General features: G+C 37.0%; 1 protein-coding gene across 3 annotated transcripts in view; it reads left to right on the top strand.

The window, feature by feature from the left end:
- Elovl7 (ELOVL fatty acid elongase 7) overlaps positions 1–13,509 on the top strand; it is a 68,839-nt gene that overhangs the window by 41,252 nt on the left and 14,078 nt on the right. For 2 of the 3 annotated variants that reach the window (XM_046456361.2, XM_046456362.2), the window contains exon 3: positions 9,636–9,826. The exons of the other annotated variant lie outside the window; for it this stretch is intronic. In XM_046456361.2, coding sequence (XP_046312317.1) covers positions 9,636–9,826 — 191 coding nt within the window. The remainder of the gene's footprint in view (positions 1–9,635; positions 9,827–13,509) is intronic. 3 annotated transcript variants of the gene reach the window in all.

Raw genomic sequence — 13,509 nt, 5'->3', positions numbered from 1 at the left:
AACCTAAATATATCCAGTGAAAGGAATTGGCTAATAAATGATAGAACATTCCAACTTAGTAGCCATTGAAAGTAATTTTAGAGGGACAGTGTTCTTTGGCTTGATTCTGTCCTCTGATTCTCAGAGAAGTTGCAGGTATTGCCGATAGCAGCACTGTACATGGTGATTCATGAATGGAAGAGCCGCAGCCCTGAGATGGATATCAGAGCATGAAGCATTTGCTTGGGACACCCCTAAGTGTCTCTAGGGTGTCTGCCTTCTCCCCTTGCTGACTAAAAAAAAAAAATTCAAGGGTTGGGTTTGTGGCTCAGTGGCATAGCACTTGCCTAACATGTGTGAGGCATTGGGTTCAATTTTAGTGCATATAAATAAATTTAAAAAAAATAAAAGCCCATCAACAACTAAAAAAAAATTGATGTTTTAGAAGAACATTTAATGTCATACCAAGAAGTTTAAAACATGTTAACTGAAAGCATGGTATAAGGTACCACATGTATCTTTTTAGTAAGGTAAATAGTTATTTCTGGGGTGGAATTATGGGTTATCTTCTTTTATTTTTGGGTGCTGGGAATTAAACCCCAGGACCTTGCACATACTCAGCCTGTACTCTATATACCATTGTGCTATACACATAGCCTGATTTTTATTTACTTATCTATGTCTGTGTTTTTAATTTTTTTTTACTTGTAGATGGACTCAATATCTTTGTTTTATTTATTTATTTTTATGTGGTGCTGAGGATCGAACCTAGTGCCTCACGCATGCATGGCAAACCATGCTCAACCACTGAGCTACAACCCGAGCCTATGTCTGTGTTTTTTTAAACTACACCAGCACATGTTGTTTTTTATAACTATTAACTAGTGCTTTAAATTAGAACAAAGGAAATTTTTAAATAGGCAAGTAATCAGAGCATATTAGTGATTACATGAATCTTATATATAATTGAAGCGAATGTCTCATTTTAGAGTAGAAATTGAGACCCAGTGATATGACCTGTATAAGGTCATGTTTAGTTGATGGTAGAAAAGACTAGGGCTGGAGTTGTGGCTCAGTGGCAGAGTGCTTGCCTAGCATGTGTGAGGCACTGGGTTCGATTCTCAGTACCACATATAAATAAATTAAAATCCATTGAAAACTAAACAGTATTTTAAAAAAAAGAAAAAGAAAAGACTAGAACCTGTGTTTTCTTTTTTGATTAGTATTCTGGTATATAACATCTATTTCTGAGTGACAGTTGCACATATTTACCACCAGCATCACTTTAAGAACCACTTGGTTTTTCTTATCCAGAAATCACATGTCCACCAATTCAGGAGGGAAAAAGCGTCACCTCTTAGCATCTAACACAGTTAAATTATATCTCAGTTTGCAATGACTTTAGCAAAGACATACTGTTTCATGGTTGACATCTTTCTCAGTAGACTGCTAAAGACCAATTTTCTTTCACTAAAGTAGATCCCAACAACTTTGCCCCCAAAGAATGCCAAGGATCTTTTTAGTATCCCATAAGTAAGTTCTTCTCTAGTAGGGGATAGAGAATGACTGTTTCCTTTTTTTCCTGAGTTTTTCAACTTACACAGTGACACAGAAAACTTATAGATTTCTTGACAGGTCAGCTTTCTCTGAAGGTTTATAATTTCTCATAAACTCAATATTTAACTTAAATGCTAAAATTTTAGTTGTTTTTGAAGTAGAGATATACATTGATAACTGAACTCTCACTATTCATACTTAGAAAACCAAGTGGATTTGGGTACAATTTTTGAATTGGTATATTTGGAAGAGAAGATTTCTTATGATCCAAATCTTGCTTTCACTGTTTCAAATGCAGGAACCCAAGAGATTCAGATAATCAATATTTTAACTCAGAAGCTAAATAGACTATTCCAAATGCAATAACTCAAGAGATTCAGATAATCAATATCCTCACTCAAGAACCAAATTTGGACTTAAATGATGGTGAATATTTATATGGTACTAGAAGTACAAAATGTTTTAGTATGAGCTGCTTCAGAATTCTACTTCCATCTTTATCTGTGGATCTACTTTTTGCTTTTTATTAGTAATATTTCTATTGAAAAGTTGAGCCTTTTAGATAAGACAGTGGACTGATAAGGAGCTGGAGGTGCTTAAACATGGAGAGTAGGGAGGATCCTAGAAACAGCATTGCAAATAGAACAGGGAAGATGAGAGGAGAGAGAGGCCAGGAGACCAAAGAGAAAGCCACTGTCTGAAGTTATGTCAATATGAAGTCTTGGGAAGAAGACAGAGGGCATGGGATGTGGAATGAGGAATGTGGAAGACCTAAATCAAGATTCTTTGCTACTGTGGACCAACTAGGTAATCTTGAACAAATTATTATCATCTATGGGTTTCAGTTGCTTTATGAGTTAAACAAAGGTGAGAATAATACCTACCAGCTACTTGATAATATGCAGAAATTACTTTGTTGTTTGGGAGGTACCCCAACACAAATAGTGGTGACAATTGTTACAGATGACAGAGGATTGCGTCTGTAAATATTTTTAATATAGCATATCACTTTTAAAATTATTTTTATTTTGTTCTATCATGTCTTAACGTATAGTTAAAAGGTTTTATGTTGAGATGTACAACTTTATGAAAACCCTCTCAGGAATAACAGGAGAGTTTTTTTCTTCTTCTTAGTGTGATATTGATCTCTGAGAGGCATTAGGAATCATTTCTGGTCCTTTTAGCCCAGTTTTACTGTGCTTACCCCAGGAAGGTCTGAATCCATGATCAAGGGCCAAGAATTTCAAGTATATTCTTGGCATTGGCCCTAATCCCGAGTAGCCTTGGGAAAACTTACAGCTATTCATTGGTTTTCTGATTGCTGGAGAAGTGGTAGTCATGCCTGGTTATTTCATGTGGAAAATTCCACAGCACAAAAATTTAAGGTGGCTTAATTAATATTTAAGCTACAAGAGGATTTTACAATGATTATTAGATTATTGTTTGGGAGGTACCCTAGATATAGAAGTGAGAAAGGTTTTGATGATTAAAAAGCATCTTTCTTTGTATTTGGATAGTAGGAATGGCTTTTCAGACTTAGTTGGCTTTTTTTTTTTTTTTTTTTTTTTTTGCAAAAGATGTAGTACAAGTAAGATTGCTGCCATTCTGAACCTTTGGTGCTTTAGAAAGTACTTGAGGTACATGTTTGCTTTTCCTTCCAGCTTCTTTATTTTATTGGTGCTTGGAATCTTTAAGGGGGTACTCTTTGATCTAGTACATGCTACTTAAGAAGAGAACACTGTCTTATTATATGATGGAAAAGCTCATTAATATTCTATAAATTCAGCATTGTGCTTTCTCCATTCCCTCCTCTCTCCTCTCTCCTCTCTCTCTCTCTCCCTCTCTCCCTTCCTCCCCCTTCTCTGGAACTCTTAGAAAAGGATTATTAAGCTAGTGGAAAATCAGAACTTTGGTAGTCTCTGGGGTATAGGTGGTCAGATGGATTGTCTTCCCATCCTCTGCTTTGGCTCTATACATGATACTTAAACCAACTCCAATGCCAAATAGAGATACATAAAACCTTCCCTCCCTCATTAGCCTTTGTCTCTGGGGAAACTAGAGAGCACTCACCCCTGAACCTGATGCAATTTGTGGGATCATAGATTGAGTCAGAAGTAACTTTAAATGTTATTGCACAGTGGCTTCCAAAACCCCCCTATCGAGTCATCCATGCCTGACCTGTAGGTACCTATCTCATGGGGAGAGTTCTACTAACCTCTCTGGGAAGTAGACTCCCTTTTTGGAAAGGTGTGTAACTATTGCTAAAAGACAAGGTAGGAAAATTGAACTAGAGTCAGAGTTATGTACATCTTTGAATTTTATTTTCTCTATGAGGGAGAGCTAATTTAAGCAAGAGAATAATCTAACAGAGCTTTACTTGTAGAAAGTGAATTTAGCAATTGTACGGAAGATGACTATCACAGATTCAAATGAGGCAGGGAATGTACATAAAGACTGCCCAGCACCTAGTGAGGAATGCTGCAGCACTGAGTTTAGGGGACTTTGTCACCCACCAGATCCCTGGTTCTTAACTCTGACAGTCATCATGATCATCTCAACAAACTTAAGAAATTATTATATATTGACAAATTATAATTGTAATGGGGCACAAAGTGATGTCGTGGTAGGTGGATACATTGTGGAATGATTGGACTGAGGTAATTAGCTCAATTTGAAGTGATTGCACTTCAAATTCTGATCTTTTTTGGTGGTGAGAGCATTTGAAAATTATTCTGGCTGGGCATGGTGGTGCACATCTGTAATCTTAGCAACAAGGGAGGCTGAGGCAGGAAAATTGCAAGTTCAAAGCCAGCCTCAGCAACTTAGCGAGGCCCTAAGCAACTTAATGAGACCCTGTCTCAAAATAAAAAATTAAAAAGGGATGGGAATGTGGTTCAGTGGTTAAGTGCCCCTGAGTTAAATTCCTGGTACCAGAAAAAAAATTACTGTTAACCTTCTTAAAATACGTAATGCACTAATATTAACTATAGTTACTGTGCTATGCAGTAAATTAAAAAAAAAAAAAAATTCTTCCTGTTTGAAAGTTTGAACGCTTTGACCAACATTTCCCCCTTTCCATTTTTCCTCCAGCCTCTAGTAACTACCTTTTCACTCCATTTCTTTCTTTTTTAATATATTTTTTAGTTATACATGGACACAATATCTTTATTTTGTTTATTTATTTTTATGTGTTGTTGAGGATCGAACTCAGGGTCTCACATGTGCAAGGCGAGAGCTCTACTGCTGAGCCACAACCTCAGCCCTTTCCACTCCGTTTCTATGAGTTCCGGGGTTTTAGATTTCACATAGAAGTGAGATCATATGGTATCTATCTTTCTGTGTCTGACTTCTTTCACCAAGCATAAAAATGTCTTCCTAGACTACTCATGTGATTGCAAATGACAGGCTTTTCTTTCTTTTTAAGGTTAAATAATATTTTTGTGTGGGTGTGTACATACATATTACATTTTCTCTATCTGTTTATCTGTGGATGGACATCTGAGTTTATTCTGTATTTTGACTATTGCAAATAATGCTGCAGCAAACCTAAGAATACAGATAGATCTTCAACATACATACTAATTTAATTTTCTTTGGACATATACCCAGAAATTGGATTGCCAGGCCATATGGTATATCTATTTTTAATTTTTTTGAGGAACCTCTGTATATTTTTCCATAAGGACTGTACTATTTTACTTCCCCATCCTGAGCGTACAAAGGTTCCCTGTTCTTGACACCCTGGTGAGAAATTGCTGTCTTTAGCCTTTCTGATAGTAACCATTCCCATTGGTGTGAGGTGATATTATTTTGATTTACTGTTCCCTGATGTGATGTTGAGCATTATTTTCATATATCTGTTGGCCATTTTGTTTGTCTTTTTTGAAAAATGTCTATTCAAGTCCTTTGCCCATTATTTTTTAATGGCAGATTTTTAAAAATTCAGACACCTGGTCCTCATGTTCTAGGACTCTGAATCAGTTGGACCAGGATTTATATATAATATAGTCATCTGACACTTAAATGCTCCGGAAGTGATTCTGCTGTGCTGACAGAATTGAGCTATGCTGTAATAACAATAGCAAGTTTACTGAGTGCTTGACTTCTTTGCATAAAATTTATTCAATTCTTCATGAAATATGTATTACTTTATGCCAATGCATAGATTTTTTAAAAAGTTAGTATATAGAAGTAAGGTTCATTGCCCAAAGTCACATAGCAGGCCATGGGGAGAGCCAGGGTCATAACACAGACCCAATGGCACCAGAGTTCTGCTAAAATAGGGTTTTTTTTTTTTTTTTTTTAAATATTTATTTATTAATTTTTAGTTCTTGGCGGACACAACATCTTTGTTTATATGTGGTGCTGAGGGTCGAACCCGGGCCGCATGCATGCCAGGCGAGCGCTCTACGGCTTGAGCCACATCCCCAGCCCTAAAATAGGGTTTTTAAAGCTGGGTATTTTATTTTATTATTTGAAAACAGCATCCAATTAAATTAACCAGATTTTTCCATGATAATTTTTTATCCTTAGAACTTGAAAGTCACATACAAGATTTTAAGACAAGGTGTGTGCTGAAAATGTTAAATTACAGGAATTCTGCTTCCTGAGTCAGCCCAGCAAGCTTTTCCTGGCGTATTTTCTTTTTCACTATTGTCATAGGAAGAACAGAAAGATGATGTCATTTGATTCCCCCCTTTGCTGAGTCAGTGAAAGAATAAAATGAAATACATCTCTAATTAAGGAGTTCTTTTGCTGACACTTAAAAAGTAACCTAGTTTTTAACCATACATGGGATGCATTGAAACATGTTAAGAGAAACATTTGGAATTGTTTATAAAGAAAAGGAAAAAAAATGAAAAAAATCATTCGTACTCTTCATCATTCAAGGTGGTGATTTTAACATCTTTCCAGAGGTCTTGTTTTGGTACTGCTTTAATTAGTCTTTATTTTATTTGGAATAAAAGCTAGACAGAATATTATGATTTATGAGGTTCACATATTTAAGGTTTGTGTTACCCACTGACAGAAGAAAGCCATCAAAGATTGACCAGTTTTAATTCTCTCCACTGGCCACAGTTCTGCTATAGCTTTTATTTACTGAGACTTCTCTAGTAACATATAAGTCCATAGCCAGAGTTTATTATGGCCATCTTAATTGCACATGGCAACCAGAAGTACTAGGAAACTTCTATTTTTATAAGGAAGGATAACTAATAGAATCAATGAAAATTTCAGTGACACATACACGAATAGCTGATTGTACTTTTTCCTCCCAGATTTAAAACTATGACAAACATAACATAGGAAAAAACTTTAAAATTTTGGAACCTCATAATTTTGAGAGTGTGTGTCAGCAAACTTGTGTTGAATTTCTATTCTGTGCATGATGCTTTGCTAAAATCATTCTTTCTAAGAGCATCAATGACCTAGTGGCACTTTTCAGTCCACATTTTTTCTTTCTCTGCCTCATTTAATACTTTCCAAAAATTCACTCTTTCATTAGCTTTCGGAGATCTCACTTTTGTGGTGTTCCTTCTACCTCTCTAGCCATTGCTTCTCAGTCTTCTTCTAAGTTGTCTTTTTCTACCTCTCCTCCTGTGAATGTCAGGACCTTAGAATTCTGACTTTAGCCTGTCTCAGTGCTCTTATTGTTCATCATTTATGTGGCAGTAACCCCCAAGCCTTTATCTCGGACTCAGATCTCATTCTTAATTCCAGATTTATATATCCAGTTACTTATGGAAATCTCCATACAAATGTTTTACAGGCACCTTTAATATAAAGTGGTCTGACCTGACCATTCTGGCTTCTTATTCTCTGTTCTCAGTGTAATGATGTTCTAGAGTTTTATCCAAACTCTAAAAATTTGAATATTTTATTAGCTTCTATCTATGTTTCATTCCCTGTGTTTAACCAATTAAAAAATTTTACATTTTCTTCTCAAAGTAGACTCCTATTTATCTTCACTTATTACTACCTAATCTTTACTGGCTCAACAAACAAACAACAAATAAATGTATAAATTCTACTTCCCAAACTGTGTTGCACAGAGCATTAGTTCAATACAATGTTAAATGGTATTCTATTAAAAAACAGGGTCTCATGGCCAATTAAGTTTAGAGAATACTACATACCCCTGTTCCACCTTGTCCATTCACAGTGAACACAGGCACTAAACTCCTGCAGCAAGCAGCCTGTTTGACTCAGCATTTCAGTAGTCTCCCCACTTTTATGGAGAGTCCTTAGATATCTTACATCCATTACATAGTTAAGGGCATGTTTGTTTAGGATATGAAGTAAAGAGCAAACTCCATTTGCTCTTCATTTTTCCTATCAACTAATTTTCCTATCCTAGATTTCCTATCAACATTTGTTGACTAGTCTCTGCCTCCTCTGTTTTGGGGGCTTCTTTAATCATCAGTTAATTTCCTAAGTATCATAGGGTCTATTTCAGAGCTAAATGTTGACTCTTTGGCTTTATTTATTTAGACACAGGGACATCTGTCAGTATTTTTGAGGGAGGCCCACTTGAATGTAGATAAATCATCTTACTAGCTACATGTACAGCCAACTCTCAAAAGTTAGCTTTCCAGCACTAAAAGTGAGTCCCAGTGAGTCATCAATCACAGAGCTCTACTGAAGAAATCTGGGGTGGGAAGTCAAACTTTCAGGGGTAACTCAAAGTTTGTCAGTAATTGGCCTCATCATTCGCAATTTAAATAAGCAAGGCCTGCATTTCCCCACTTTTCTTTTCTGGCTCATCAAAGTACTCAAATTCCAAGTCTTGCCAATTTTGAGTCAGATATAACTAGAAACTTATCTATACTTATTTTCATTCATATACTCTGGCTTCAAGAGGCCATTCAGTGAAATTCCACTTGAATCACACTTCAAATTATAGAGCTAATCACATTTCATCTTGAGTTGAAGTTTTTAATCAATCCAACTTTGCCAGCCTGAAACTGGCAAGGACTGGGTGAATTTCTCTTTTCATGATTGCAAGGCCAGGACACACACACACACACACAGAGTATCATGTTGGTTAGCCCAAATTTTGGACATGCAGAGCTCACACTTAAGGTACTTAGATGATGCTAGGTCCCTTTAAACTCTATGATTCTATGATTCAGAATATATGGAAATATGCCAGTTTTCTTAGGGAAAGAAGAAAGTTAAGAAGCCAGCAAACAAACATTTTTATGTATAAAAGAATGTCTGGATGAACAACTTTTGAATATTAACAGTGGTTATAGATGGATGATGGACCATTATGGGGTGACCTTTCCTCCAGATCTACTTCAACCCTGTGCTAGGCCCTTGGAGGATGACTAGTAGGACTATATCTTGGGCTTACACCCTTGTGCACTGGTTTCTGATTGGGTTCAGTCAATGGAGAACCTCAGGAGACCAGAGAGAGGGAGGGTGGGCTTCAGGTGTCTATTCCTTTGGCCATTTACTTGCAGAATTGTCTTGGGCAGGCCAGATCCTGCCCAACTGATGGTCATAGCTTGTCAGTCTATTCAGGCTACTTTGTTGTCTGTCACCAACAACAAAAATTTATTTTTCACAGCTCTGAAAGCCAGAAGTCCCAGATCAGGTTGTCATCATGGTAGGGTTCTGGTGAGAACTTCCTTCCAGGTTGCTGTCTTCTTGCACTATATCCTTACATGGCACAACAAGGGCAAGAGAAATCCCTGGTCCCTTTTATAATGGCACTAACTCATTCATGAGGATTCCATCCTCCTAAAAGCCCATCAGCCTCCCATTGGGGGTTAAGGTTTCAACATATGGACTTTGGGAGGGCACAGACTTTCATTCTATAACAGTTCCTCCCCAGAAGAGTTGCTCCACATGAGTCCTTCTGAGGTCTGCTTACTACTTGAGATCCAAGGGTGGTAACATCCTCACTGTTTCTAGGCCAGGGATATTCCACCATCTCTGATGATTTCCCACTACCTTTCCTAAAGTAACTGGTGACCACTGCCCAAAGCTACACTGTCAGCATTGCAATCTAGGTGCTTACCTCAGGAAGTGTTGTTTGCTGTCCGTATCTCTTAGCTAAGCAAGTGTGCACTTACATATTATTTTTCTCTTAGATCCAAGAGTTGAAGATTGGCTCCTCATGTCCTCGCCTCTGCCACAAACCATCATCCTGGGACTCTATGTCTATTTTGTCACTTCTCTGGGACCAAAGCTCATGGAGAATCGAAAACCCTTTGAACTCAAGAAAGTGATGATAACGTACAATTTTTCCATAGTACTCTTTTCTTTGTATATGTGTTATGAGGCAAGTGTCTTCGGTATTCCCTGTTTGTTTGTTTTTTTTTTCCAGTATTCCTAATGGAAGAATTTTGCCTGGGTCTTTCTGTTTATGTCATTTTTTAAAAATAGGGCAACCTTTAATAATTAAGGAATTCAGAAACTGCACTCATTATAGCAGGTATTTGATAAAAAATGGTTAGGTCTGCATCAAATAACAAACTCTTTAGAGGATCTCAGGGTAGTCCACTTCTCAGGTAGTGAGAAGAATTAATTCCTAATCCAGGGATTACACGCAGTTAGCCTTAGTAGTTGATTGAACAAGTCCATAAATGTTAGCTTTGGAGAAACTTATGCCTAGAGAAATTTTGTAACTTACTCAAAGTAGTCACATAGCTGGTGAGTGGAAAACTAATATTTGAATGCAGGTCCATCTGATATCAGAGTTCATCCTGTTCTGAAATGCGTTGTCACCATCATGGTGAAAACTCTTGGTTTCTGTGTGCTCTGATGAGCTGTACAACAGTGGACTATTTGGGTTTGGTTGAACTTTGAGGGGAAAGAGAATACAGAACCATACAAAGCAGTAGGAAGTCTATTCCTGAATTGTTCTTAAGGGAGATGGGAATCTTCCAGGACCAAAAGCATATTCATGGATGTTCTCTTTTCCTTCTGCTCTTAAAAAGTATCTCAGCCACCCTCACAGATCTGCTTCTCTGGGATTCTTTGCTTCTTCTCCTACTCCAGTGCTTCCTTGCCCTCTTTTTTACTTCCTCTCCAGCAGAGCTTGTGCTTAGTCATAATTGGGATTCATATGAATCCCCCAGGACTTCAGTGGCCTCTCTTTACAACAGAGTCTCACCATGAGCATCCTTTCTACCCTTTTCTTGCTGCAAATCCACCTGATCAGGTCACTTTTCATGCTCCAGCTTTGTTTTTCATGGGCCTTCCCTAAGTCTGGACTCACTCTGCTACTTTCTATTTCCTTTACTTTTTTTTCTAAATTAACTCACTCTACTGTCCCTTCTAGAGTATGAGCATTGGACTGGGAAAGAGGAGTAGGGATGGGAAACAGAAAATACATGCTGTTAGCATGTTCTCAGAGATAGGACATAGCAGTAGCATGTTACAGTAGTGATAAGAATAAATTTGGAAGCTAGGAGACCAAGGACTATTTAGTCCTGGTTTTGCTAATATTTGAATGCAGGTCTATCTGATATCAGAGTTCATCCTGTTCTAAAATGAGTTGTCACTATCATGGTGGAAACTCTTGGTTTCTTTGTACTCTGATTCAACATGATTTTGAGGAAGTTACTAAATCTTGCTAAGCCTCAGTCCTTTCATTTTATAAAACCAGAATGCAATCAAATTGTCTTTCAGATCCCAGAATGCTCTGGTATTCTTAGGTTCTCTGTCTGATTGTGTCATTGATTGTGATGTCCCCCAAATGTATTTCTCAGACTGGAAAGGAAACCAGTTATAATCAGGCAGTTTGCGTTCCCATTTTATCAATTATAACATAAAAGAAGGTTTGAAAACATCTAAATTTGAGAGTTTCTATCTGCATTCACTCTAAATACTTGAGTTACTTGAATAATACTTGAATAAACCAAGTTTCAGGGCTTATTACCTGCCAAATATAAATTATTTCTTCTTATTGCTAGCCTCAAACATAGACATATATAGCAAAAACTTCATGGGTTGTTGGAATGAGCCTAACATAGGGAAAACATTACGTTCCACTCTCGGTTTAAACAGACTTTCAGCAGCCAAACCACATGCCATCTGCTGATGGCGCATTTGAACACATGGCTATTGTGTGCAGCATGGTTTCATTTGGTGTAAACACCTCCACTAGGGATATTTGGCCAGATATGAACAAAAGGAAAGAGAAACTCATCAGGCTAAAGGAACTCAGATGCCTTTGAGTGATTGTTCAAATGTGCTAGATACTTGGCATCTGTCAGACCCTAATAAAGACAGACCAGGTCAGACCCCACTATAGGCCAAGTCATACCGCTTCTTCTATTCAACACAGCACTTGTTTGTGTTAGGATAAGGTGGAGAATTAGCCACCTCAGTTTAAGAAAACAGCTCTGGGCTTAGAGTATTACTTACATCCGTCAAAATGAGTCTGAGTATAAGAGGACATGAGAACATTCACTAGAGCAGGATTTTGTAAAACAGAATTAGCCGTTTGTCACATTCCCTTGTTCCTTTGAAAAGATCTGTTGACCTGCTTTTGTGAGACATTTTTTCTGATCCATGAAATGTGTATCTTGTACTTTCGTGAGCCTTAATTTCAGTATTTCATAATTTGTCAGGTTAACAATGTATTATATTGTCCTATAAATCAAACTAGGAGCTTGTATCAGAAAGGGAAGCTGTATTTTTATTTATTATTATTATTTTTTAAATATCTTTATTTTGTTTATTTATTTTTATGTGGTGCTAAGGATCGAAACCAGTGCCTCACAGGTGTGAGGCAAGCACTCTGCCACTGAGCCACAACCCCAGCCCAGGAAGCTGTATTTTTAAATATCATCATTAAAAGTTGTTCTCTTTTGTTCCTTTTTTTTTTTTTTTTTTGCACCAGTAAAATGTCATTTTGATAAAGACTAATAGGTGTTTGCTTTTGAATTTAATTTATTGTGAAGTTGTAATTTTAGCTTTATCAGTGACAAAAATAGAAATTTAAAAATGTGTTTCAGTGGCAGAACATGATATAACCATAAAACTGAGGAGGAGGACAGTGCAAGGAAGATGTTGGCACTTGTGAGAAGAAGTTAAAGAGAATCATATTGTCCTATCCCAAATTAAGCAAACCATTTAACATATGCATTAATTTAAAATTAAAGTCCTCGGCTTTTCATTTTCAGATACTGTTTTTAAAAGAAGATCTTCCCACCATCAGCCTGAAAGAATGTCAATATAATCTTTGATTTACAATTCAGACTTAGCAACAATAGGCTTTTTCTTCTCACCACCAGTGGAAAGTCACTTTGTGGGCGTGTTGGAATTAAGGCCTTCCAGATTGTACTCCTATTGTTAACAAGAGCATTCTCCTCTCTCATCTTATGAACCCAAATCACAACTAGTATGTGAGTCTTGGGTCTGGTCCATCTTGATTTTTTAAATTTATTTTTCCATATTTTATTGGTGCATTATAGTTATACATAATGGTGGAATTTGTTGTTGCATTTTCGTATATGTATGCAATATAATTTGGCCAATATCATTTGCCAGTATTTCCCCTTGCCCTCCCCTGTCCCTAACCAAGTCCCTTTCCTCTGCTATACTGATCTTCCTTCATGGCCCATCTTGATTTGAAATGAGGAAAGAATAAGAGAACCATCGTCCACGACTTCACATCACACCCTTCACCCAGGGACAGGAAAAACTCAGTTGCTTCAGTCACTTTATCAGTACATCAATGAACTTTAATTTGCCCATTTAATTATTGACTAATAGGGGAGAGTTGAAAAGACTGATTCAGAGCCAGGTATTCCCTATAAAGATGCATAGACTTACAAATATAGATGAGCATAAGATAAATTACTTCTCAGTAGCTGATGTTTAAGCAGAACCCTCCCAGGGATTTTTCTTCACTATATTAGAATAACCATCCCAAGAAATGGAAAATTTTGTCAGAATACAGTTTATAAAGATAATATATGAATCTAAGGTTTTGAAAATTCTCAATGTCAAGCT

This window comes from Marmota monax, unplaced genomic scaffold, assembly GCF_021218885.2.
Source record: "Marmota monax isolate L192 unplaced genomic scaffold, Marmota_monax_Labrador192_F-V1.1 WCK01_AAM20220418_F8-fsc00037, whole genome shotgun sequence".
Lineage (NCBI taxonomy): Eukaryota > Metazoa > Chordata > Mammalia > Rodentia > Sciuridae > Marmota > Marmota monax.
This window is presented reverse-complemented; position numbering and strand designations above follow the sequence as displayed.